At 36.0% G+C, this 25,782-nt stretch overlaps 4 protein-coding genes across 5 annotated transcripts; 1 reads left to right on the forward strand and 3 right to left on the reverse strand.

Moving 5' to 3' along the window:
• Positions 1-1,638: 1,638 nt before the first annotated feature.
• LOC147545842 (S-sulfo-L-cysteine synthase (O-acetyl-L-serine-dependent), chloroplastic-like) lies at positions 1,639-8,372 on the reverse strand. Of its 2 annotated transcripts, XM_086673214.1 has the most exons (11): positions 8,122-8,372; positions 6,394-6,943; positions 5,896-6,005; positions 4,979-5,036; positions 4,623-4,886; positions 4,402-4,539; positions 3,517-3,568; positions 3,350-3,399; positions 3,128-3,187; positions 2,314-2,394; positions 1,639-2,095 (listed from the first exon to the last, which is right to left on the reverse strand). In XM_086673214.1, exons 2-11 carry the CDS (start codon positions 6,640-6,642, stop codon positions 2,006-2,008), a joined length of 1,152 nt encoding a protein of 383 aa, XP_086529340.1. In that variant the 5' UTR covers positions 6,643-6,943; positions 8,122-8,372; the 3' UTR covers positions 1,639-2,005. The 2 variants fall into 2 exon arrangements, with proteins under 2 accessions (XP_086529340.1, XP_086529341.1); XM_086673215.1 differs by lacking the exon at positions 8,122-8,372 and having other exon boundaries at positions 5,896-6,017; positions 6,394-6,655.
• Positions 8,354-11,244, reverse strand: CBR (NADH:cytochrome B5 reductase 1). Its single transcript, XM_086673216.1, has 9 exons — positions 10,719-11,244; positions 10,227-10,368; positions 10,042-10,132; positions 9,860-9,937; positions 9,698-9,778; positions 9,490-9,579; positions 9,234-9,299; positions 8,760-8,846; positions 8,354-8,635 (listed from the first exon to the last, which is right to left on the reverse strand). The coding sequence occupies exons 1-9, from the start codon at positions 10,822-10,824 to the stop codon at positions 8,543-8,545; spliced, it is 834 nt and encodes a 277-aa protein (XP_086529342.1). The 5' UTR covers positions 10,825-11,244; the 3' UTR covers positions 8,354-8,542.
• Positions 11,245-13,640: 2,396 nt separating this feature from the next.
• LOC147545844 (mini zinc finger protein 1-like) lies at positions 13,641-14,394 on the reverse strand. The gene has a single exon (XM_086637006.1). The coding sequence runs from the start codon at positions 14,171-14,173 to the stop codon at positions 13,883-13,885; it is 291 nt and encodes a 96-aa protein (XP_086493132.1). The 5' UTR covers positions 14,174-14,394; the 3' UTR covers positions 13,641-13,882.
• A 7,677-nt stretch (positions 14,395-22,071) lies between these two features.
• Positions 22,072-22,893, forward strand: LOC147545845 (uncharacterized). Its single transcript, XM_086635871.1, has one exon. It carries the CDS (start codon positions 22,072-22,074, stop codon positions 22,891-22,893), a length of 822 nt encoding a protein of 273 aa, XP_086491997.1.
• The last annotated feature ends 2,889 nt before the right edge of the window (positions 22,894-25,782 follow it).

The following is a 25,782-nucleotide window of genomic DNA, read 5'->3' on the forward strand; positions in this document are numbered from 1 at the left end:
CCCTAGAAGTGTACAGTGAACATCCTTCGGCCAAAGGCACGCTTAACGTTGTTGTTTCCTCACGACAAAGGCAAATCAGGTTCTTCAATGCTTCCTCCCATTTATATCACAGGAAGTACAAATGTGGACCACAACTAATGAATTATGTCAAAACATATGTTTTTACATTCTTAGCACATAATTTACTGTTCACATATCTCTGGTTTGAGTTTGCAATTTTGGAAATGCTTTTCGAAAGTGATTTGGTTAAAAAAATGAAATTCGATAATCAGTGCCACGAGATGATTTTAGAAGCTGCTTGATTTCACTGTTATTTCGTAGAAAAAACTGATGGTGTGTTTGGTTGCAGGATTCCTAAGTAGGATTCCTATCAAAAGTGGAATTTGGTAGGAATCATGAATCCTTGGTCTGTTTGGCTACCAAGAATCCTAGGACTCTTGAATCCTAAGGATTCCTAATTCCAAAATTTATATTGGACCAAAATCCCACCCTACCCTCTAGGATTTGCTAGGATTTTGGATTAATGAACCTAAATTTCAAACTTAAAATCAACAAAAAAAATATTTCCTTCTACAAAATCATTATTTTTTTTCAAAATCATTATTCTTTTCAAAAATCATATTTTTTCTAAAGACGTTTAAAAATACTCAAATAATAATAAATCATAGGATTCTTAGTTGCCAAACAAGCCAAAAGATATTACTTAGATTCATGAATCCGTGGAATCATGAATCCCAAGGAGTCATGAATCCGCGGATTCATGATTCCGCCATCCAAACACACCATAAGTGAGAAACAATAAATTCACATCATTTTTTTTTGATGAAGGACATAAATTCACATCATTATCAAACCAAACATGTATGTATAAGGTAGGGGTGCTTATGGGATTGGGATATGCGGGGACCAATTTGGGCCCAAACCCATTTTACGGCGGCCTGTCTAGCTTGGACGTCAGATGGGCCAAGCCAGCCCGAGTTATCTCCCGGTTCTGGAATGGGCTTGAATTCGAGCCCCGAGGGCAGTTTGACCCGCCTCGACAGCGAGCGCTAATTGGGGCAAAGTCCGTCAACTCAGCGCAGCTCGTCTCGATTTTTTTCCGAGACACTCATGACCATTCATAACCAATATGATCATTTATGCACTTGCAAGTGTTAATATTTGTTTTTCCTACCTGATTTCCAGAAACAAACTTCTAATTACTTCTCTTCTGTGAAACCTTAAAGAAAAAGTTCAAAGTTTTAAAGAAAAAATTGGAGGTTCTAATTTTTGTTTTAAATTTACTGATAGACTAGCCTAGACCAATGCCCAGACCTAGCCCGGAGTTAAGCATGACTGATCTCAGTCCCAGCACGGACTTACTAATCAGAATAGTTGGTAACTTTTTATTATATTTGGAGGCAGTTTTGGGACATTCAAAAAAAAGTCTTTGGTTAATTAGATTTGACTTAAAAGAGAGAAAGAAAGAGAGAGAGAGAGAATACATGGCAGTGGTGGTCGGTTGTGGTCGAAAGTTGTGGAAAGAGAGGCGTAGATGAAGATTAGGAGACAAAATACTGCTTAGTAATTTTATTAGAAAAATGAAATAAACAACAGCACTTATTCAACAAATATAAAAGAAACAGATAACCCCCAAAATGGGTGAATCTCAATCTGAAACTTCTATTAAACTTGTATATATTCATTAGAAAAATAACTCAAATATGAAATACATTTTCTAATATCGACATTATAGCATTCATGGTTTTCCCTATCTCGCAGTTCTAGTTTTTTCTCTAACACTCTATCAGAAAGGTATATTTCTAAATTGGAATTTAAAAAAACTCGACCTCTACAAACATCGAACAACAATAATTCAATTAAGAAAAAAAAAATGTTTAGGAATTTATACCATTCTTCGAGAATACACACCATGAGCTTGATGTTTGTGTTTATGCTTCTGGTCCAAATTCGAAACTAGTGCACCAGCAAGACAGAGAATCCATGAGGGGAGGAAGTTGGAGCATTATTTCTCTCGCATTTTCTGGACTTCTTCCTGGATAGACTGGAATAAGACAGTAGGAATATATCTCTCGCCGAAGCTTGGGAATATAACCTTCAAAAACCAAAACCATATGATCATTTGTTAGATAGAAAGCAAAAGATATCTTAAACGGAGGGAAAATAAGTAAAAATTAACCCATTAGTTTTGCTAGTCCTCCAATCACGATTTTAAACTTCATCGACGTCCATAAATTGGGATTGTCTTCAAAATTTTCCTTTTGTTGAATCTGTTATTGAACGAAAATGTAAAAGAAAAACAAATGAACTTACTGTTATAAGTTTTCCAGCATTTTCGGGTCTTTTTGCTATATTGATGGCAGCTACAGCTGCAGCTCCGGAAGAAATACCAACCTAAGGAATATCAAGAAACGATTAGAACGTGTCAAAACAGGTATAAATCAAGACTGTTTCGGGTTCATACCAAATAGGTATCTAACATAGTCATAGATACTCCTTTTTAGTATTCTTTTTCTTCAGTCTCAGATATGGATAATGGTGTATCTGAGAACGGGAAACTTGTCAAATTTCAACTATCATTTCAAGGGATAAAACCTTAGATCTTCTATATATGTCCTTACTGTATTTGCACAAAATCATTTTCGGTACATGAGATGCCACTATAGCCGAAGAGAGTAAGACATATGAGCACGTATCTGTCCCTGTTTTTGGAATTTTTTAGGCTGTTCTTACACCTTGTACCATGTCATATACCAATACCTAGATGTGGTCATGTCACATAGGCGAATAGAATGTACAGCAGTAGTAAAACTAGACTGGATGAAAGAAAAGTTTAGCCTAACCCAATAAGAACCATTTCTGATTCTTAAAACTGAACTAGAAGAATTTTTTTCAAATATAACTCCCTGTACTAATCTTAACATTACCATCCATTCATGCTTCTTTTACTGCCCACTGTTTGATATCATGTGTTCAATTGACAGCTTCCAGAATTTTAGCTTTCATGTGATAAAAATCAAGTCTCCTTTTACCATGTATGTTATAACTCGATATATGTACATATGCACTTCTCTACTTTCAATAGACAACTTCGGAAGAAAAAAAAACATAAACGTGTTTTACTTACGAGCAAACCTTCCTCCAGTGCAAGTCTTCTGGCCATTTCAACTGCTTCATCAGTGGTAACCTACAAATTTACGATATAAAAATGTTACTGCCAGTTATAAATTAACTAAATCAGTTGGTTTTCAATCTTTTCTAGACGTAGAAAACTGGATTGTCCCTGATATGAAAGAACAAATCAGGAAACAAGTTGTTTAAAATGCAAGATAAAGATAATGGCTATTACCTTAAATACCTCGTCGAGCAATTTGACATCCAAAATGCTTGGTAAGTAACCTGACCCAATAGGTTATGTGTTTATTTAGCGTTCAAGCGTAGTCAAGAAGTTCTAAGAATGTAAGAGTAATAAGAAATCGTATTCATACTGTACAAAAGGTTGATTAATTCTCTAACCTGGCTTATCTCCAGAGATTATGCTAGTTTCAGCAGGTTCTACTCCAACTACCTAGGCAAAAGGAAACATGTGAAGATATAAAACTAACAGGCTACTAAAATCCAAGAAAAAGAAGAAAAAAAAGGTTTAGACCGTTAAGTAATGGAAGGGGAAAAATGAAACCTATGAAGATGGGAAGGCAAAGAAACTAAACCAAAACCCACATTCAAGGATTTTTTTTAAGTCACAATTTCCCGTGCTGGTATTAAAGCATTTCACACACATACCAGCCTCATCGTGAGAGGACAGAAATTAGAAGGAATGAAATACATCACCATGCACAATTTACGGTCAAAAAGAGTGTCTTAAGATATACGCAAACTTAAGAAACTAAAATGATTGACAAAAGAGAAACATGAAGACAGACCTTAACGTAATTTTATAAGATCATGGCCTCCGCAACTTATCCTAATTTTGTTGGAATGCAAGAGTACCATATAACTCTTTTCATTTCTAGAGTTACGAGAAGAATATGTTGCTACCTTCGAAAGAAACGTGATGTATTTTGATCAAATTCCTTCTGGCCAAAGAATCCTTAGCCTAATGCCAAATAGAACTACAAAATTTCTCTTGTATAATGTTACGAAGATTTTGGGGCGTCGACTTCTCCAAGAAAAGGCTTTTGCATGGGTTTCCAGTTTCCACATTAGAAACGTTACTAAGTGCAGAAGTACTAGTTGTAATCAAGTTAACTTTTAGTTCAACGCTTCGCCTTCTCCCATTCATTTATGGAGGGATGAATTATAAAGTTATCCAGGACAATAATATTTTTGTTTTCTTAACCAGCTTATCATGATATGAAAGCTTAACATTACATAAGTCCTAAAGCTATGAGGGATTCTCACCTTAATATCTTTGTTCATCATTTTCAGATAATGCCCTGTACCCGTGACAGTACCACCAGTTCCAATAGCTGCAACAAATATGTCAACACTTCCCATGGTGTCCTCCCATATTTCTGGTCCCGTTGTTTCAAAATGGATCTGTATACTAGACAATCTTAATAAATAAGCAATAAACAAATTATTAGGCATTAATAAAAGCTTGGTACGAAAAGAGAAAGAACCTTTGTATTCGCTGGGTTATCAAATTGTTGAAACATGTACGCGTTTGGTGTCTTCTGAACTATTTCATCAGCTTTATCAACAGCCCCTTTTAAGCCTTTCGTCGGATCCGTCAGTATAATTTCTGCTCCCAATGCTCGAAGAAGAATCCGCCTCTCAATATTTATGGATGCGGGCATTGTAACTATAAGTTTGTATCCCTTAGTTGCAGCAACAAAAGCAATTCCAACCCCTGTATTTCCACTAGTTGGTTCGACTAAAATACTCTGAGAATACACAGAACATGGAAAAGAAATCAGATATCATATTTAGTGATCAAAATAAACTTCAAGCAGATGCAGTTCAGAACATGACCAACCTTCCCAGGAGAAATGGCTCCACTATCTTCAGCATCAGATATCATGCTATATCCAATTCTGTTGTGTAGGCCACAAAGCAACACATAACTCATAAGAAATTATGACATATTAAGTCTTCATCTATACTACTAACTTGAGAGAACATGCAAGCAACCACAACACTGGGACTGTCTTACTGTTAACCTCGATACCATGGAACTTGAGGGGAAAAAGGGATAGATAATGTGCTCCAAAACTTGATGTTTCTTCTCACTATCACATCTTATTAACTAAAAAAAACATAACAACAACAATGTTGGGATAGGATCTCGAAGGCCCCAGGACCGAGAACAGTATCAACGCATTGATGTTTAAGATGCTCTCTTTGTAGTCATATTTCAAGGTTATACTTGTATTTCTGACTGAAATATTGAATGACAACTACTAAACTAGAGTTCCATACTCCCCCACAAATCTTAAACAGTAGAATCAGCTTCAATGTACACATAACTTGTTCAAAATTAAAATTGCCCAAGTAGTGAATATCCATTTGTCAGGGTGGCACAAAAAGATATCCCTAGTCATTATTGGGATGATCCATATAGCGCAAACTGTGAGGCATAGACGGGTCACCAGGACTTACTAGGAGTTGACAATCTGGAATGACGGCACTCAGCACTACACATGTTAAATAAATCTAACCCAACTAGGAGATCTTAATAATTTTTTTAACACTACATAAAAGGAATTCAAAATTCTACTAAGTCCCATTTCAAGTACGAAATCCCTGTGTCCAATTGCCAAATTATGTGTGGTAGCTCAATCATGTAAATTGCTAAAAATGTTGTTATTCAAGATGCTACGAACCCATCCAGCACTAGCATACTCACATAATAAACAACGAAATATGGAAAAGGGTTTTCTATAGATAATTTACCTATCTTTAACACTTCGGCACGGTTCCATAGACTCGAGCTTTGCAGCTACATTAGCCACACATCCTTCAACAACTCTGTTCAAGTACACCATTGGTGTGTTCCCAATCAACTACCAATCAAGCTTTTGAAATGTTAGTAGGTACCCTCGACCATTTAAGTGTAAATTATTAACAGCAGGGCAAAACCCACTTTTTCCTTTTTCTGTTCTTTCGAATAATGTGGGAGATAATTCTTAGTTTTTTTTATCACTAATTTAATTCATGTAACTGTAAGAGGAAAACCCTAAACAGAAGGTAAGTGTACCCACCACATATTATATAACCCTGAACAGATTGAGCGGAAAAATAAGATAATTGAGAAATACAAGTTTTGAATTATAATGGAAAAACCCTAGCTGTATCTTCAAATACTACTCATAAAAGGTTATGCATTTAGATGTTTACTGCTATACTGGAGATGGGTATGAAAGATGAGAGAGAGAGAGAGAGGGGGAGAACCTGAGTAACGTCGTCAGCGATGTTGACAGTATCGAGTTCTTGATTGGCATGTAGAGAAAGGGGATGTGAAGAAACAACAGCAGAGATGACGGTTATTGTTCTTCTTCTAGGTCTTCTTCTAATTGCGGAAACTTGAGGATTTGAAGGATGGAAAAAATTGTAAGAAAAGTTGAAGGATGGAAGACGTCTAGAAGGAGAAGGAAAGAAGGAGGAAGAAGGAAGAAGAGATAATGATGATATGATAGCCATGACTGACTAGCTCGAGTATGATGGAGGTTTTGAAAGGGTTTATCCAATTTTCTGTTTTCACTGTACAAAATGAGTCTTTTCTTGTCTGGACGGTAAGTCCATAATCCAAGTCTAAACACGTCCACTTGCCTATTCACAAAATGGAGGGAGTTCTAAACTACATGGACAAAACATCTAATAAGTTAGAGATTTACCCAAACACACTTGACCTCTCTATCATTTGAAGGAAAAAATTAGTATAATTATGCACGTCTCTTTCTTAGTTCGCGTAAATAGACAGTTTAATCGAGAAACAGATAGTCTAGGGTTGTGTTTGTTTTTTATTTTGTGACTGAATCTGAATTGGCTGAATCTGAATTGGCTGAACTAAATTAGCTGAATCTGAATTGGGCTGAATTATTTAGAGTTAGATGTTTGTTTTTGAAATCTGAATTATTGAGTCTGAATTAAAATATTGACATTTCTACCCTCACTCATCTTTTAACACTAAAAAACCCTAATTTATAAATTTATCCTTTTTCCTTCCATTTCATGCCCAAAGGAAACCCTAGCTTTTAAACCTTTCCCCCTCTTTACTGCTCGCTCTCTCTCCTTGCCTGGTAGGAGTCTCTCTCTCTCTCCCTCTCTCTCTCTCCCTCTCTCTCTCTCTCCCTCTCTCTCTCTCCCTCTCCCTCTCTCTCTCCCTCTCTCTCTAGACATAAGTTTGTGGTAATGGCGGTTTAGTTTGTGGTGTTGGTTCGTTGTGTTGGTGGCGGCTAGGTTTTTGGTGGTGCTAGTTCGTTGTGTTGGTGGCGGCTAGGTTTTTGGTGGTGCTAGTTGGTTGTGTGGTCGTGTTGGTGGTGATCTGTGGTGGTAGTTGGTGACGGTGTTGGTTTCTGTTGTTGGTGATCTGTGGTGGTGGTTGATAATGGTGGTGGTTTCCGTTGGTGGTGATGTGTGGTAGGGGTGGTTGAAAACGGTGGTAGTTTATGTTGGTGGCGGTTGGTGACGGTGGTGCTTTCTGTGGTGATTGTTGGTGACGGCGGTGGTCGTTGGTGACGGTGTTGGTTTCTATTGGTGATATGTGGTGGTGGTGGTTGGAAACGGTGGTGGTTTCTGGTGGTGGAGATGGTGGTGGTTTCTGTTGGTGATATGTGGTGCTGGTGGTTGGAAACAGTGGTGGTTCTGGTGTGGGTGACGGTGGTGGTTTCCGTTGTGGTTGTGGTGGTGGTGGTGGTGGGATGGTGGGAAAACTTTGAAACAAAGAAATATTTTCAAAATCATGGGTACAAGTGTCATTTGACACAATTCAGATATTGAGCCATTGTTTCAGACTTGTTTTGAAGTCTGAAAATTATGGAGTATTTTTCAGCCAATTCAGACATAGACTAAATTCAGCCAAAATTTCAGATTTTTTAAAATTAAAAAAACAAACATCTGAAATCTGAATTGATCTCAATTCAGATTTCAGATCTGAAAATTTTGAAAAACAAACAGCACCTAGGTCAATGAAAAGTCCTTGCGCATCACAAGTCAATAACTAAAGGTTCTAATTTGAACTGTAATCTAAACTTATTTATTGTGCATAACCACATCATATTGGGTATGGAGGGATGACAATGTAATCAAGTTTATGGTGAATCTGATATTTTTTTCATCCCTTTTATTAGGACTTCTAATCTTTATAATTAAAAGTAATTAACACATCATACAAAAGATTGAAAGGGCAACAGAAAAGAACCCCTTATTTTGATTTCTAAAGTTCATGACAAGATAGTAAGTATTATTTGCACCTGCTCCCTTAATAAAAGCTCATTTCAGAGAAGCAGATAACTCAACTACAAACATAAATGTATCTTCTTCTAGCTCAACCCATTTAGGGGATAGAAATAACAGGAGGGTTGGTGACCCATTTAATTCATCAGAACTGGAACTGCATTTCCGGTGTGTATCCGAGACTTTCAAGGTGAGCAGCCATGGCTTTGTTCATCGGTGGTGGACCACATCTCAGGATCTACAACTCACAATAATCGAATAAATCAAATTAACAGTTGTTAATTGCAAACTTGAAGTCTCAAAGCCTTGTAGACGGCTACAGGTTCCTTCTTTTGTGCAAATGAAGAAAAACAATGTCAAACCTGGATATCAGATGCAGGTGCTGGGCAGTTGGCTTCAATCATTTCCTTAGAGACAAACCCTACTCCACCATTCCATTCTTCAGGAGGCTGGATACATACAGAGAGAGTTGTGTCAGACCCAAAGCTAAAAGAAAATTCATTTTTCTCAGCATCAACGAGGTTTTCTTGCCGAGGCATAGCCTCGAGGTGGTAGTAATATGATATGTGCTAAATGAGGTCTCTGGCAGATAGTTTACTACCACAAACGATAGAGAATCCTATACCAATGAATAAGAGGCCACACTTTAATACTCACTTAGCCGAAACATGAAACTTTAGGTAGTTCCTTGGTTCTGGTCGATGTGATTTATATTCATAGTACAGTCATTTCGCCATAAAATGTGAACAAATATAATGAGATGTTCTTCGACTTCTTTCCAAATAAATATATCTAAGATCAGAAAGCTGGATTCATTTTAAGAGAGAGCACTTTACCTGATTCAAGACATAGTAAACGTTGAAGCGGCCTGGGTATTTGCTAGAAAGGCTTTCCAACTCCTCCTGCATAAATAAGATAAATAAGCATTTCAAGCCATTTCAAGCCGAAAGAAAGAAGAAAACAATTTCCGTTCCTCCTTTCGGATTATTAGATAATGTAAATCTATCAGTAGTCTAGTAATGCTTTACTTGAGTTGAATCCGTTGACTGTAAAGTGTAGACAATACAAAGAACATAGAGAAAAGAACTTTACCTTCAAAAGGATGTCATCAACTGTTACATTGGCATAAATAAGATGTACATTTGTTTTGTCATTCGGATTTTCCAGTATGGCTCTAGCAACCTAAATTGCAGTCACGGACGAAGTTAATGCATGTATTAACCATATGAAACCCTATAAGAACTAAAACTGTTATAAGATTATCAAGATGATATATAACCCTCTCGGAATTTCCCTTTACCTGGAACATAGGGGTAATACCGGAGCCTCCAGCAAGCATGCCAAATGCTCTAACTTGGCCAGGTTGATATTTGAAACGACCCTGTAAGTATGACCGTTAAGCATATCAAAGAAACCAAACTTTATGATATATAAAATAAATCATCAGGATGAGAAAACATACCTTGGGCCCCTTAACGGCCATTAAATCACCAACTCGCATCTCCCTGAAATGGTGAGACATTCTTCCTTGTGGGTACATCTACTTAGTGCCAGCAACCAATACATAAGACAAAAACAAGTCGAATTAAGAAAAATACAATAACTGGCTAGACCAGCCAACAGAAGATTTCTTATAGTGATTACCTTTATAACTAGTTCAAAGTATCCAACATCTGTGTCTAATGTAGTTGGTGTATAAGGTTTGATAACCTCTTCGCCGAGGCTATCTCTTCCCCTGTTTAGAACAAAAAAAAAAGTTTCTTTTAGTTCCAACTAGTATTTTATAATTGCGGGTCTTGGACGATACTAATAGACGATGAACGTTTTACCTGCAACTAATATGTTGTCCAATAGGAAGACCCAAAACTGAAGTTGGTGTAGGAAGAGCAAATTTGAACTTGGCAACATTATGACTCAACTGATCGCGCTTAACAAGTTTGAATTCCCTAAAGTTTTGAGGATCTAAGCAAGCTGAAAAAAAAGGAAGCAATACCTATTAATAATTAAGTTTTGAGGATCTTGTATTGGTTTAGATGAAAATAATTCCCTTTATTTTAGGGTTCTTATACTTCACCATGCAAAAATGCAGGATCTTTATTAGATCCAGATCCATTACTTTCTTGGATCACATTACTAAGGTGTCTATTAGATAAGTTCATGAGATTCAGTAGGAGCAATCAAAGAATATTGACCTAATAAGAATAAATCTGCTTGGATGAACAAAAATATCACATCAATTACATTTAACATCTGAGCAAAATCTAGAGAGAGAAACTGTAGAGAGAGAGAGAGAGAGAGAGAGAGTTAAATGCAGTTAAAACCTTTGGATTTCTTGCTGAGATACAAATAAACAGCGCCAGCACCAATGGCGACGAGTGCTACGGCGACACTTACAATCTCGATTCCAGGTTTCTCCAACAAATCCATCTGAACTACAACCACCAATCAATTAGTAAACCCTAGAAGAAGATTTCTTAGAAACCCTAGAAAAATGGTAACTTCAAACCAACAACACACAAGTTGGAGATTATTTTCTAGGGTTTTGTGTTCTTCTTACTCTTGCAGTGATTGGAAGGTTGAAGAAAGGGAAATTTGGTCTCGCTAGTGGCTACAATTGTTCACCTACCACTTTGTGGGTCCCATTTCCCCCTCTGAATCTCTGATGCAAAAAAAGGGTGTGTTTGTTCACGCAAAACGGAAGTGCGTGACGGACTTACACTTTTCTATTGGATAATTTGTTCATAGTTGGACTTGTAACGGAACACCATGTAGCTAGCAAATTGCATAATATCACCCACGTTAGAGTGGGTAAAAATCGCGTCCTCAGTTCCAATCTTCATTTCGCCTAAAAAGCTGATTATTACTATAGTACCCTTATATCAAATATTGTGCGTGAATTTGATTTTTCTTAAAGATCATAGTTTTAAGCTTTAATCATAATATTGAGGCTTAAATTTTTTTAGGACCAAAGGAAATAGAATTTCAACTAAGTAATTAAGGTCACACTTTGAAAAAAAAAAAAAAGCGATTTCACACGGCATAATGTCTCCAATATTGTAAAGTAATCTCACATTTGTTGTGAGACGGAGTATAGTGTTCTTCTTAAGGGTTAAGCCCCCTTCCCTAGCGACACATTTTAAAACCGTAAGGGTCACGTGTGCAAAACAGACAATATCAGTAGTCCACCAGCCTGCATCATCCCGTAACATGCTATTAAGAGGAATCGATATACTTTGATGTGATATCGGGAGCGTGTGTTCTAAAATAAAAAGCAAACCATATTACTACCAGTCTTGAAAGTCGTTGGGCATCATCTCACAACATCCAATTGTTTTTTTTATGTTGAAAATGTCTTCACTTCTTTGAAAAAAAAGGGTCTTATGATTGGGGTTTTTGTCAATTTACATAGTTTTGTGGTGGAACTTGCCTTAAATAACTTAGGTTGGGGGGAGTAAGGATAAATAAGTAATCTTACACTTACAAATCCACAACCATGGTAAGGCGTAAGCCAACAGATTCTAGCACGTGGATTTCGAAATTTATCATGCATCTCTCGAGAAATCCGTGACGGGGAAGTACTATACAGGCACCACAAGTCTTGAAAAATTTAATCACGTATAGGGGTGCTCCACCAAAGTTTAAGGACAACCACTTGCAAAACACCTCATTTTTTGTAAAAAAAACGGGGAAGAAAAGTGAGATGGGCAGGTGTACAACCAGGAGCAAAAGATTGTGCGAGAGAGGAAGAGCGAGATAAAGATCAAAGTAATCCCTCTATTGTCAAGACAAGAAAGGAAAAAGAGAAATTCTATTCATCCCTCCTTTTTGGTCCCTCCCCCAGCCTTCCGCTGATGTGGCGACATATCAGTAAAGTATATTTTCTCGCAATTCTCTCTCCAATTGCTCCACACTCCTGTGATGTGTCACCACATCAGCGGAGGGGTGGGGGAGGGACCAAAATGGAGGGATGAATAGACTTTTTGAAGGAAAAATGGAGACCGAGGGCGAGGGGAAGACCGAAAGAACAAATCGAGGGTTCCTTTTAAAAATTCCCAACCAAATTAGCAGTGTGCAATCTTATGGGCTAAACCTCAAATCCTAACTCATATTGGGCTTGAGTTATCGTAATATCGTGTAGAATAATCCCATTTCACTTAGTTTGGGGTTGTGAGCAATGGAAGTTGGAAATTTGAAGGCACTGCAGCCATTACAAATAAATTATATAGGCACCTCAGGTTTCTCTGGGAAAAGGCACCAGCGGACATCTTTGACGAGCCCATAGGGCACCTGAGGGAGATGGGCGCCGACTGCACCGCACGTGGTTCAGCCACCGGCCAAATTAACAAATTATAGAGCCCGACTGTGAAAGGTACTCATGTGCATATAACCGAAATATATTATCTAATGCAGACTTATATCAAGTCCGACTTGAATGAATCTGAGTTGGTCTTTTATACGAGACATAAATCCATAATCAAATATTCTAAAATCTGAATCTATACCATTCGAATTTAAACCAGATTCCAAATACAACTTTCACAAAAGACAATCACCACCAAATCATAGTACATTGAATTAAATTTTGTTGTAGTCACCATCAATTAATTAGGGCAAAATGTATGTTAGATTTCCAATCTACAAAACAATTAGGTAAGAAGTACATAGGCATTGAAAAGTCACAAAAGTTGGTTGATATTTATATATATCAACTCCTTTAAAGTTCGTTTCAGGTCCTTTTCTTTAACCTACTTTTAACTCCTTTAGCTTGAAATGCATGCATACATCAATTAAAATTGAAAAAAGCTACTTATGAATCATGACATTTTGACATATATGCAATACCTAAAGTCTCTCTTTCATTCATACCTATCCTTCAATTGCCTCACATTTTGGCATAACTCCTACTTCTAGAACTCTAAGCTTAGTCTTTACAACCTATAAAAATCACTAGGGTTTTGATTGGGAAAAAACCTTCAACCCTAGATACTATACATATATATATATATATTAATTTGTAGGTTTGATTAGTAATGAGCTTAATATGAAAGTAACATTCGGCACTGAGAGTTTATTTTTGTCATCTTAGAACTTTTTAAGACAAAAAAAAAACGATGTTGAAGGTTAACTTCAATTTTCACTACAATAACCGAGGATTGAGACAACTCGGGACTTCTATTGATCAAGTTGATGTAAACTAGACCTTTCATACACCCACCAAAATTAATGAGTAAAATATCTTAACATGTTTAATTAATATTTTCTTGATAAAAAAATCCCATTCAAGAGACAATATAGATACAAGAAAACTAATATTCAATCATTACTTCCCATTTCAAACAAATCAATAGGGATAAATTAGCACACCCAGACACATAGTATATACAAATATCAATTATATAAAACCACATATAATTATAAATTTGGAAGCAAAGACAAGAAATAACAAATACCCATTTTATATAGATGGAATTCAGATCCATCTGAATCATTTCCTAGATGATGAATTTGAAGAACAATCTAAAATTCCATCATTTTGAACCTCCTTTCTGTGAAAATTCCTATGACAATTACAAGCAGCACACTTGAGGGAAGAACTAGTTCCTTCTTCTCCTGCAGCCATGAATTCTCTGCAACCATCTACCGCATACCCACCGATGTTCGCAGCGTGATTCTTCCTACACTCTCTATATCTTACTCCATTCTCCTCATGAGTACCATTACTTTTGATACTCATAAAACCATTTGAAGTTTTTTTGGGTTCTTGGTTAGGTCTCATGAGAAATTTTGGTTCTTGTTGTTCTTCTTCAACTACAAGATTAGGAAAAAATAGAAGTAAAAGAAGAAAGAGAAGAATAAGAGGAGAAATTGGAGTTGGGTTTTCTTTTTATTCAATTGGAAAGAGAGATGGGTAGAAGAAATTGGTATAAATAGGGTTGAATAGGCAAAGTATTAGAACCTAACAAATGTACCTTTCATTTATTCAACAATGCCTTATAGGTTACATTTATACATATCAAGAAGGGCCTTCTAACTTTTGGAGTGATGGGATGTCTTATTCTATTCTATATATATACAATACTACTTTTTTTTATGATGATACAGTATTTAATTTGATACTTGTTTGGTTCATTATATTTTATGAAGAAAAAAAGAGTTAAGAGCATCTCCAATGGTTGTTCTCCAAATGCCCCTCCAAATGAACATCTTCTCCAAATTTGGGGCCCACTTTTGGAGGGGCTCTCCAATGGTTCCATCTCTATCCACTCCTCCAAAACATTTATTACATTATTTTAATCTAATATTTAAACAAAAACTCATTTACTACATATATAGTAAATTAAAAAAGACATAATAATTATATTGAAAATCACTAATATATTAGAAAAAAAAAAAGATTGCATGAAAAGAAAATTAAACTAAAAATAGATAAAAAAAAATACATTGCACTACTTAAACTTAAATTTCTTCATTAATATGGAGGTAAGAATTTATATGGAACATCTCCTCACAATGTGAATATCCTTGAGAATGAGACTCAACGTTTTCAACAATTTTTATCTCGACACAGGAAGATTAGAGATAATCAGGCTCATTATGCGTTACGATATGCTTTGATTGACCATTTGTGGGCAAGAAAAGGTGAGGCTTCACATAACTGATTAATCTTTAAATTGTTAAAGATGTTTGGAAGAATTATCGTAGTTTTCAGTTTAATTTGTCTTCGTTTCCGAGTTGTACTATGTATTTTTATTAATGAAAATTTAGTTATGTTAATTTTTATAAAACAAATTACAATATATTTTATTTTTATTAATCAAAATATATGTTGAAATGAAACTTAATTAATACAAAAAAGAATTAAAGTAGAGACTTAAAATGAATAAGTAAGAACTTATACAATAAATTAGGACTAAAAAAATAATTTAAAGGACTTAAACTAAACACATAAAAGTAAAAGGACCAAATAAAAAGTCTCATCTCATATGGAGAAGTTGAATAGTGCCCCTTCATGTATGAAGAAGTACTATTCATGGTTCTTCAAATCTTTGGAGATTTGGAGAACCATTGGAGAAGGTTTGGAGCTCCATCCCTCCAAAAGTTGTACTTTTTGGAGGGATAGAGCTCCCATTGGAGATGCTCTAAGTCCTAATGTAAAATAGATATTATAGTTTTATTCTAACGGAGACAAGTCAAAGAAGGTTATATAAAATGGGCAAAAGTGGTCGTGAAATGGCGGTCTCGTTTTATAAACTAAAATAAAATGTTTTTAAGACTAATAAAGAATGGTTCTTTTAACCATTTTATATTTTCCATAGATAAGAAAGTTATAATATTTTGACTTAGAGAGAATTTTAATTTTTATCGGCCTTATTGCTGACCACTAGCACTCTTGGAGGTTCTACAGTCGATGTCATAGTTTGTAATAGTTAGAACGTTCTCTTTCTATTCGTAATAGTTTGCAAGAGGCTACACAACTACGAGACGGAACCCAAAATATGGAGTTTAGAGGTAGCATTAACATAGTTTGTAACTTTAAACCATACACATTATGGTAATTATTATCAAATATATATAAGCATTTTAGATAGAAAGTAGGTACTAAGTACTAATCAAATATCATTTTCACCAAATCTAATTACATTGATTATCAGTATAATTAAAGAAGGTTGGCCCTAACTACAAACTACTGATTCTAGGAGTTTGATGTGTGCTTCACTGGGGCCTAATCATTTAATCCATCATTCATGAAAGAGCCCTAAACAAAGGCCCCCCTCCTAAATCTACCCAAATATCATTTCTCCTTCCTTTTATAACAAGGAAATACCCAACTAAGACTGAGAACAAATATAAGCCACAAGATGTTTATACTTGAGGTTTGTTTTTATATACTTGGAGTATTGGTACGTCAGAACGTTATACTTCGTGTAAATCAGTACCACTCAGATAAAATAAGATTCTATGCCAAAAACATCGCATAAATGTAAACAAAAAATTACAATGACATTTTGTAGTAAACAAAATTATTGCAGAAAATGTAGTAAGTCATACGGTTTAACTAAATATAGAATTACAAAGTATAACTAGTCGAGTAAAACTTCATGACCAAACTAGTATATAGTTTGTCAAAACTGTGCCTTGGTTTTGAGTTAGGAGAGTGGTAATGGCTGCCATTGTCAAAGGAATGTCAAACTTACAAAGAATTTCGTAGTTAAATATAGAATTTCAGTCTCCTAATGAACAAAGCTAAATTCATATTTTAGAGTAACTGATAATCTTGAGGTGAAGGAGTATAAAAGTGAATAGTTGTTGGAAGAAAAGATAGGAAAGAAGAGAAGAAGGAAAGGTGACGGTGGTAGAGCATTAGGCAAAGTGTTATCCTGTTTGTCGGAGTTGAGTTTCCCTCCATTGTCGACGGACCACATTTCTCTTTAAAATATATGTAAAGCTTAAGTGACAAGATAGGCAATCAACCTTAATTATTTTGTTCGCATTTGCAGACAAAATAATGCAAACTCACAATAAATTAAGAGTGTGGTTCGTGAACAAACACCTATTTGACTAGTGGTTCCTAATAGTTGCCTCGTTCATAAGTTAATGTCTATTTCAGACATTCTGGTCACCGAGAGTGTGAGCTCAAATTTCATATTCTAATCAATGATCATTGATTTTGATTAATTGGATTGTGTTTGTGTATTTTCCTCTTTTACTCTTCTAACTTTGATAGACATATAACTAAACGTTCATTTAATTTACAACTAGTGAGAATTGTCTTGCGTCCGTAAAAGTCTGACTAGGTATATAATTAAGAATTACTTTACTCTTACCATATTAATTTTACAAAATAAAACTTAGAAATGATCGAAACCATTTTGATCAGCATGATGCATGAATAATCAATGAGTTTCTCATAAACAAAATGGATAAGGAAGACAAAATGTGAGCTATATAGTTTATCCTGTTTTTTTTTTCCAAGAATGAAGTGGGTGTTCTAAGTTTTCAATCTTCTATTCTCAAATAAAATAAAAGATTTAATATCAAACATCAAATAAACAAAATATATAAATACCCAATAGGAAAAGAGATTGGAAATTGGTGGTTAGCATTTGAAGATAACATTTTATAATGGTGGTTGGTATGTTGCCTTTTGCTTACATTTTTGTCCATGTGAGCTGTGATAAAAAAAATGGTCCACTTAATTTTTTTTTTTTTTTGTTAAAGAATGGTCCACTTAATTGCCAGTATCAATTCTTTTTCTTTTTAGGTGATATTTACTAGCAGTTAGGGTTTTTTATTTTTTTTGAAGATAGTTAGGTTAGTTATAACTACTGTTATAGGATGGTTCAGATCAGCCTTCCGGAGTGCTAGTGATACTGTCCGCTTTGGCACACTTGGGCTTCACGGTTTTAAAAGGCCTCACTACGGAAGGGTGTTTAACTTCTTAAGAGGAGCACCACACTCCTGTCTCCCACCAATGTGAGATTGCTTTACAACACACCCTCCCAATACCACATCATAGTAGAGCGAATCGTGCTGATAACGTGTTATAGGATGGTGCGGACCAGCCTTCCGGGCTGCTAGTGATACTGTCCGCTTTGGCACACTTGGGCCTCACGGTTTTAAAAGGCCTCACTAAGGAAGGGTGCTTAACCTCTTAAGAGGAGCACCACACTCCTGTCTTCCACCAATGTGGGATTGCTTTACAACAACTACTGGTTTTTTCCTCAGTACTTCTTATTATTTATGGCAGCTATGGCATATTTTGTGTTTAGTAGATTTGTGCTGTTTGCATTTAGGTAAAGGTTTCAATAAAAATGTAAATTTCATTTCTTAATTGTGTATTCAAAAAATTGATTCCAATTGCTCGACAATTAGTCAAGTTTCGTCTCTCCAAATGGTGACGTGCGTACTAAGTTTATATAATTGTAAGATTGGCAAAAAAATATATATATATATATTTCAACCATCATAGATTAATATTGTTATTCATAGAAAGAATTAGATGATACCATTATTTGAAGACTCACAACGCTGAGAGGAGTTTAGACAAGATAACGGATTTTACAGTTCCATATAGTGAACCTTAAGGGCAAAAGTATCTAGAATGTAATCGATTAAAGAAAAGGGCCTATCTAGGTTTGATTCTCGACCTCCTCTTAAAGCAATGCCTCAAATTGTCGGTCGAGTAAACAGTTACAAGTCAAACTAGATTCCAATTTAATGCACCAAATCGAGCTATTTAATTTTGTGATCGAGAAGATATATATATATATAGCGCCTAGCCGCCCAACGAAAAGGGTAGGTCCGGCACGTTTTGCCTGTTTTTATTATCTTTTGTCTTTTGTTTGGGTAAGTTGTAGAGAAGACAATGTGTTTATGAATTGATCTGTAGTGGGGCAATAATTAGAATTGACTAAATGGCTATGGAGCTCAACCAATACCTTTTCTCTTAATTTTCACAAAAATTTCAACTCAATTCGGTTATAGGAGTGTGGAAATCCCATCCTTGTCGTATGACTAGTTCAAAATTATAGTTTTTATAGTGTGACATGATGCACGAGGTGAAATGGATTTGTAAAAAAAAACATATAGGTATAGTTCTTCAAAACGACACAATAAGTTTGTAAAAAACTAAAACCTTCTGCGACAAAGAATCTTGATATGCTCTTTGTACGGAATAGAAGAGAAGTATGGGAGAACGAAAATACGAAAGCACAAAGAGACGGACAACAAAAAGGATGGGAATTTAGAATAAAATTTGAGAAAGCAAGTTATTGGTTCTTGTGAGTTCTTTTCTTTGGGTTCAGTGGGTTTCTTCCTTGTAATTATCCCATAAGTTAACAGGCTCCTTCTCTTCTATCTTTACATAGTTTTTTAATTTTCTAGTTTTTTTTCTTGTTGCTAACATCTTCACTCTCCTCCTCAACAAAAAAAAAAACATCTTCACTCTCCTCTTTATTAGCACTATAAACTCTAGAAGGCACCACGCTTTTGACATACTTAAGTTGGAGAGAGCATTCAAAAAAAAAAAAAGGTCAATAGTTGGTAGCCCAAGTGGTTCCAAGGTGTTGACATAAACTCCAGAAATCCCTGGAGGTCTCAGGTTCGAATCCCAGAGAAGGTGGAATCTTTGGTTATTTGATTTGAGATTATTAGGGTGTAAATAATGTAGTTGGGCTTTAGGCCATTGTCATGTTGGGCTATAGGCCCGGTTCTTGTTTCAGTTTGAGTGGCCAGTTATTGAGCGTATCACATCTTTGATGTATCAATGCCATATGTAACGACATGCGTTGATCGTAGTCGACTTCCAAAAAAAAAAAAAAAATCGGGGAGAGCAGAATCTAAGGGCACCATTTGTGTTATGTTCAAAGGAAGTTTTAAAAGGGCCCTTCGTAAGAGTTAAAGGCGCCTCACAAAAACTCTCAGATTTGCCTTCAGGGAGACGCCTTTTTACATTAATAGGGCGTGTCCACCACCGTTTGTTGCAGTGGTTGGACAACCCCTCTTAACCCATGAGGTCGTGTGATCGAGTCCCGATGGAAGCAGTTTGTCATCAAGATTTATCCCATGTAGTTTAAACAATAAATAAAGGGTTTTAGGTCTCTTTTATGTTGTTGGGCTTTAGGCATCTTCCATTAATGGTTTAAATTAGGCGGTTATCGTGTTTATCACATCTTCATAATGTATCAATGCCTTGTAACGACTAATGTAGATCGTAGTCGATTTCTCAAAAAATAAAACATTAATAAGGTTGTCTTTAAAACTCCCCTTGAAATCATCTCCTGCACCTTAGATTTTTAAGTTAACCTAATCTTTGTTAGTTTAAATTTATCTCCTATTAAATCATAGACAATATTATTGCATGTCATTTTCGCAAAATAAATAATAAATAATAAATTTATTTTGCGATTTTTTTTAATAAAATAACCATTATAAGATTATCAACTGACAAGTATTTGAATAACATCGTATATCAGATCAATCTAGGATACAATCAACATGGACTTCTACCAATTAAAACCCCTAAATCTTAATACAACATTAAAAGATAACTCTGTAAAAAAAACATCAATGGTGCGTTTGGTCGCAGGATTACTATTAAAAGTGAGATTTGGTAGAAATCATGAATCTTTGGTTTATTTGGCTACCAAAAATCCTAAGGATTCCTAATTCCAAAATTTGTATTGGACCAAAATCCCACCCTACCCCCTAAGATTTGCTAGGATTTCAAATTAATAAACCTAAATTTCAAACTTAAAATCAACAAAAAAAAATATTTCTTTCTACAAAATAATTATTTTAAAAATATTTTTTTTCACAAAAATCATTTTTTTCTCGAAAATCATTTTTTTCATCAAAAACCGATTTTTCTCAAAAATCCGATTTTTTCGACAACCGCTTTTTCTAAAGAAGTGTTTAAAAATACTCAAATAATAATAAATTATAAGATTCTTATGAGTTGTCAAACAACCTAAAAATATTACTTGGATTCATGAATCCACGGAATCATAATTCTATCGTCCAACTACACCATAAAAACATAATCAGGGGTGGCCCTGGGCCAAAGCGAACAAAGCGTCGCTTCGGGCCACCGGTTTTTAGGGGCCACCAAGACATTAATTTTTGTAAGAAATATATAAGAAGTCCAACTCTCTAAAAAATATTATAAGGGCCCCATTTAAAAAATGTTAAGTAAAAAGAGCCACCAAATTTGTTGATCTTTAAATAAGAGGTGGGCTCAAAGTTTGTTTGATTTATGGGAAAGCAGAGTAGAAAGCGTTGATTCAAAAACTGGTGGAGACAAGTGATGATTACGAGAAGCTTAACCCATTTAAAAAATGTTAAGTAAAAAAGGGTCATCAAGACATTAGGTTTCAAGCTCCACAATTACGAGAAGCTTTAGAAGAATTGGTGGAGACAAGTGATGATTCAAAAACAATTTATGATGCCAAAAATATATTAAAACAAGACTTTGAAAATTTTGAATTCCTTTTGAGCATGTTTATTTGGCATAATATACTATTTGTGGTAAACTCTGTTAGCAAAACACTTCAAACTGAAGATATAGATATTGATGTTGCATTAAAGAAAGGTGGAAATTGAATGAACTCATTCGTTATCTTGAAGATTATGAGAAGTGAGATTTGAAGAAGGCATGGTTGAAGCTAAAGAGATTGCCATTAAAATGGGATCTGAAACAACATTTCGAGAAAAACGTATTATTCGAAGAAAAAAACAGTTTGACGAGAATGTGTGTGAAGATCCATCAATGTCACCTGAAGAAGCATTTAGAGTTAATTATTACATATACATATCAGATCAGACTCTTTCTTCGTTTAAGAGTAGATTCGAGCAAACTAGAAATACAAAGAAATATTTCGTTTTCTATTTGAGTTAAAAAAAGTTAAACTCACAAGATGATGGTGAAAGAGAAGTCTTATTTTTCTGTTTTGAATAAGTCATAGTTAGTTCTAGTCTTTAGGGTAGTGGGTTAGTCTTCCTTTATTTTCTCCTAGTTGTTATTCCTTTATTCTAGCCTAAGATTATATGGCTATAAATAAGCTAATTGCTCAATAATAAACCATGTGAGTTTTCAGCAGAGTTCTCTAGTGTTCTGTTATTTATTCTTAACATTCTGGTATCCGAGCCAAGTTTGAAGTCTTTGCAGCAAGGAAGATGACAACTGAAGGAAATTTTGTGCAGCCGGCTATTCCTCGCTTTGATGGTCATTATGACCATTGGAGTATGTTAATGGAGAACTTCCTTCGATCTAAAGAATACTGGGAACTGGTACAAGATGGGTATGTCGAGCCAGAGAGTGGAGTGGTGCAGACACAAGCACAAGTTAAGAAGTTAGAGGAGTGGAAGTTGAAAGATCTGAAAGTTAAAAACTATCTCTTTCAAGCTATAGACCGGACTGTCTTGGAAACAATCCTTGTGAAGGATACTTCCAAACAGATCTGGGATTCGATGAAAAAGAAGTTTGAAGGAAGTGCTAGGGTCAAGAGATCGCATCTACAAGCTCTCCGCAGAGAGTTTGAAACCTTAGAGATGAAGGTTGGAGAAGGAGTCTCCGAATATTTTTCAAGAGTATTGTCTGTGGCCAATAAGATGAGAACATATGGAGAAGCAATGCAAGATGTCACAGTGGTGGAGAAGATCCTCAGATCATTGAGTGAAAAGTTCAACTATATTGTTTGCTCAATCGAGGAGTCCAAAGACATTGATCATCTCTCCATCGATGAGTTGCAGAGCTCTCTTATTGTTCATGAGCAAAAATTCCAGCGACATACAAGAGATGAACAAGCATTAAAGATAACCTCTGACGACAAGTTTGGTGCAAGAGAACGTGGTCGAGGTGGATATAGAGGCAGAGGAAGAGGAAGAGGTCGTTATTCCTACAATAGAGCAATCATAGAGTGTTACAAGTGCCACAAGCTTGGACACTTCCAATCAGAATGTCCAAGTGGGATAAAGAAGCTAATTACGCTGAGATAGGAGAGGAAGAAGAGATGTTACTCATGGCATATGTGGAGATGAACGACGCTCGAAGGGAGGATGTTTGGTTCCTGGATTCTGGTTGTAGCAATCACATGTGTGGTGACAAGAGTTTATTCTGCGATCTCGATGAAAAATTCAGACATACGGTAAAGCTGGGAAACAATACAAGGATGAATGTGCTTGGGAAAGGCAATGTGAGATTAAAAGTAAGTGGATTTACACATATTATCAGTGAAGTCTATTTGGTTCCTGATTTGAAGAACAATCTCCTTAGCATTGGTCAACTACAAGAGAAAGGATTAGCGATTCTTATTCAAAATGGGCAGTTGAAGATTTATCATCAAGAGAAAGGGCTTATTATACAAACTGAGATGACAACGAATCGAATGTTTGTGCTGTTGGCAAATTCCTTGCCAAGAAAATCAGAGTGTCTTTACACATCCGCACAAGATTTGGCATACTTATGGCATTGTCGTTATGGGCATTTGAGCTACAAAGGATTAAGAACCCTTCAATTTAAGAAGATGGTGCATGGCATACCACAATTCAAGGCTCCATCGACCGTGTGTACTAAATGTATGGTTGGGAAGCAACATAGAGATCCAATCCCTAAGATGAGCAGTTGGAGGGCAACAGAAAAGCTTCAGCTTATTCATGCCGATCTTTGTGGACCAATCTCCCCAATCTCCAATAGCAAGAAGAGGTACATTCTATGCTTTATTGATGACTTTACGAGGAAATCTTGGATTTATTTCTTGGTAGAAAAATCTGATTCGTTAAGTACATTTAAATGTTTTAAGAATTCTGTTGAGAAAGAAGCAGGAAAATATATTAAGTGTTTGAGAACAGATCGAGGTGGGGAGTTCACATCAGTTGAATTTCATGAGTTTTGCTCAGAACACGGCATTAAGAGACAATTAACTGCAGCATACACCCCACAACAGAACGGAGTAGCAGAAAGGAAAAATCGGACTGTGATGAATATGGTTCGATGCATGTTTTCTGAAAAGAGAATCCCCAAGACTTTCTGGCCAGAAGCAGTAAATTGGACAGTATATGTTCTAAATCGAAGTCCCACACTTGTTGTAAAGAACCAAACACCCGAAGAAGCTTGGAGTGGCATCAAACCATCAGTTGAGCACTTTAGAGTCTTTGGATGTGTTGCTCATGTGCATATTCCAGATGTGAAAAGAACTAAGTTGGATGCAAAAAGTTTCACATGTGTTTTACTAGGAGTGAGTGAAGAGTCTAAAGCATATAGACTATATGATCCAGTTGCGAAGAAAGTTATAATTAGTAGAGATGTAGTGTTTGAGGAGGATAAATCGTGGGACTGGGATAAAAGTTATGAAGAACATATAATAGCTGATCTGGAATGGGAAGATGAAGAAAATAACAGAGTTCCAACCAGCGAAGATGAAGAAGTAGAAAGAAGAGAAGAAGGAGATATTGGAGAACCAGCCATCGAAGATGCCGACGAACCTTCTAATTCCGGAAGAAGGAATAGAAACCCTCCTGTGTGGATGAACGATTATGTAAGTGGAGAAGAGTTTTCAGAAGAAGAAAATGCAAATTTGGTCTTATTTGCTTCAGCTGACCCAACACACTATGAAGAGGCAGTAAAGCATGAAAAATGGAGAATGGCTATGGACATGGAGATAAAATCTATAGAGAAAAACCACACATGGGAACTCACTGACCTACCTAAAGGTGCAAAGAAAATTGGAGTGAAGTGGGTCTATAAGACTAAGTTGAAAGAAAATGGAGAAGTGGACAAATTCAAAGCTCGTTTGGTGGCAAAGGGGTATGTGCAACAACAAGGGATTGACTACACAGAAGTGTTTGCACCAGTTACAAGAATGGATACGGTGAGAATGATTGTGGCTTTAGCAGCCCATAAAGGTTGGACTCTTTTTCAACTCGACGTCAAGTCTGCCTTTCTACATGGAGAAATCAGTGAAGAAGTGTATGTCGAACAGCCTAAGGGTTACGAGGAAAAGAACAATCCTAATAAAGTTTATAGATTGAAAAAGGCTCTCTACGGACTGAAACAAGCTCCACGGGCTTGGTTTAGTCGTATAAAAGCTCATTTTATAACGGAAGGGTTTGAAAAATGTTATAGTGAGCATACGTTGTTCATAAAGACAAACAAGGAAGGTAAGATTCTTATTGTTAGTTTATATGTTGATGACTTAATATTTACTGGCAATGATGAATTTATGTTTGCTGAATTCAAGAACTCAATGTTGAGAGAGTTTGACATGACTGATTTGGGGAAAATGAGTTTCTTTCTTGGTATAGAAGTATTGCAACGGTTGGATGGAATCTATCTTTGCCAAAGAAAGTATGCTCTCGAATTGTTGAAGAGGTTTGGGATGGAAAATAGCAACTCAGTTAGTAACCCAATTGTTCCAGGTTGTAAGCTTCATAAAGATGAAAATGGGACTCAAGTTGATGAATCCTTATTCAAACAGATGGTGGGTTGTCTCATGTACCTAACAAATACAAGACCGGATTTAATGTATGCTGTAAGTTCGATCAGCAGGTTCATGGCTAAGCCAACTGAATTGCACTTTATGGCAGCCAAAAGGATTTTGAGATACTTGAAAGGAACCATTGAACTTGGAGTGTTGTACAAGAAGGGAGGGTGTGAAGGACTAGTTGGGTATGCAGACAGCAACTACGCAGGAGATATCGACGATAGGAAAAGCACATCAGGTTATGTCTTCAAGTTGGGATCGGGAGCTGTTGCCTGGTCCTCAAGAAAACAACCTATAGTGACACTCTCAACCACTGAAGCGGAGTTCGTAGCAGCAGCCTTCTGTGCTAGTCAAGCAATTTGGATGAAAAGGATACTTGAAAAACTAAGTCTCCAGGAAGCTAAGT

This window comes from Eschscholzia californica, unplaced genomic scaffold, assembly GCF_041429995.1.
Source record: "Eschscholzia californica isolate CP2 unplaced genomic scaffold, dmEscCali1.0.p SCAF_4, whole genome shotgun sequence".
NCBI lineage: Eukaryota > Viridiplantae > Streptophyta > Magnoliopsida > Ranunculales > Papaveraceae > Eschscholzia > Eschscholzia californica.

Coding starts and splice junctions, on each gene's coding strand:
- LOC147545842 (XM_086673214.1), bottom strand. CDS start 6,642: ATGGCTATCATATCATCATTATCTCTTCTTCCTTCTTCCTCCTTCTTT. Junction 4,540..4,622: donor ATAACCCAGCGAATACAAAG/GTTCTTTCTCTT, acceptor TCTAGTATACAG/ATCCATTTTGAAACAACGGG. Junction 2,395..3,127: donor CACTGGAGGAAGGTTTGCTC/GTAAGTAAAACA, acceptor GATATTCCTTAG/GTTGGTATTTCTTCCGGAGC.
- CBR (XM_086673216.1), bottom strand. CDS start 10,824: ATGGATTTGTTGGAGAAACCTGGAATCGAGATTGTAAGTGTCGCCGTA. Junction 10,133..10,226: donor GGACAACATATTAGTTGCAG/GTAAAACGTTCA, acceptor TGTTCTAAACAG/GGGAAGAGATAGCCTCGGCG. Junction 9,300..9,489: donor TTGATGACATCCTTTTGAAG/GTAAAGTTCTTT, acceptor TTATTTATGCAG/GAGGAGTTGGAAAGCCTTTC.
- LOC147545844 (XM_086637006.1), bottom strand. CDS start 14,173: ATGAGACCTAACCAAGAACCCAAAAAAACTTCAAATGGTTTTATGAGT.
- LOC147545845 (XM_086635871.1), top strand. CDS start 22,072: ATGACAACTGAAGGAAATTTTGTGCAGCCGGCTATTCCTCGCTTTGAT.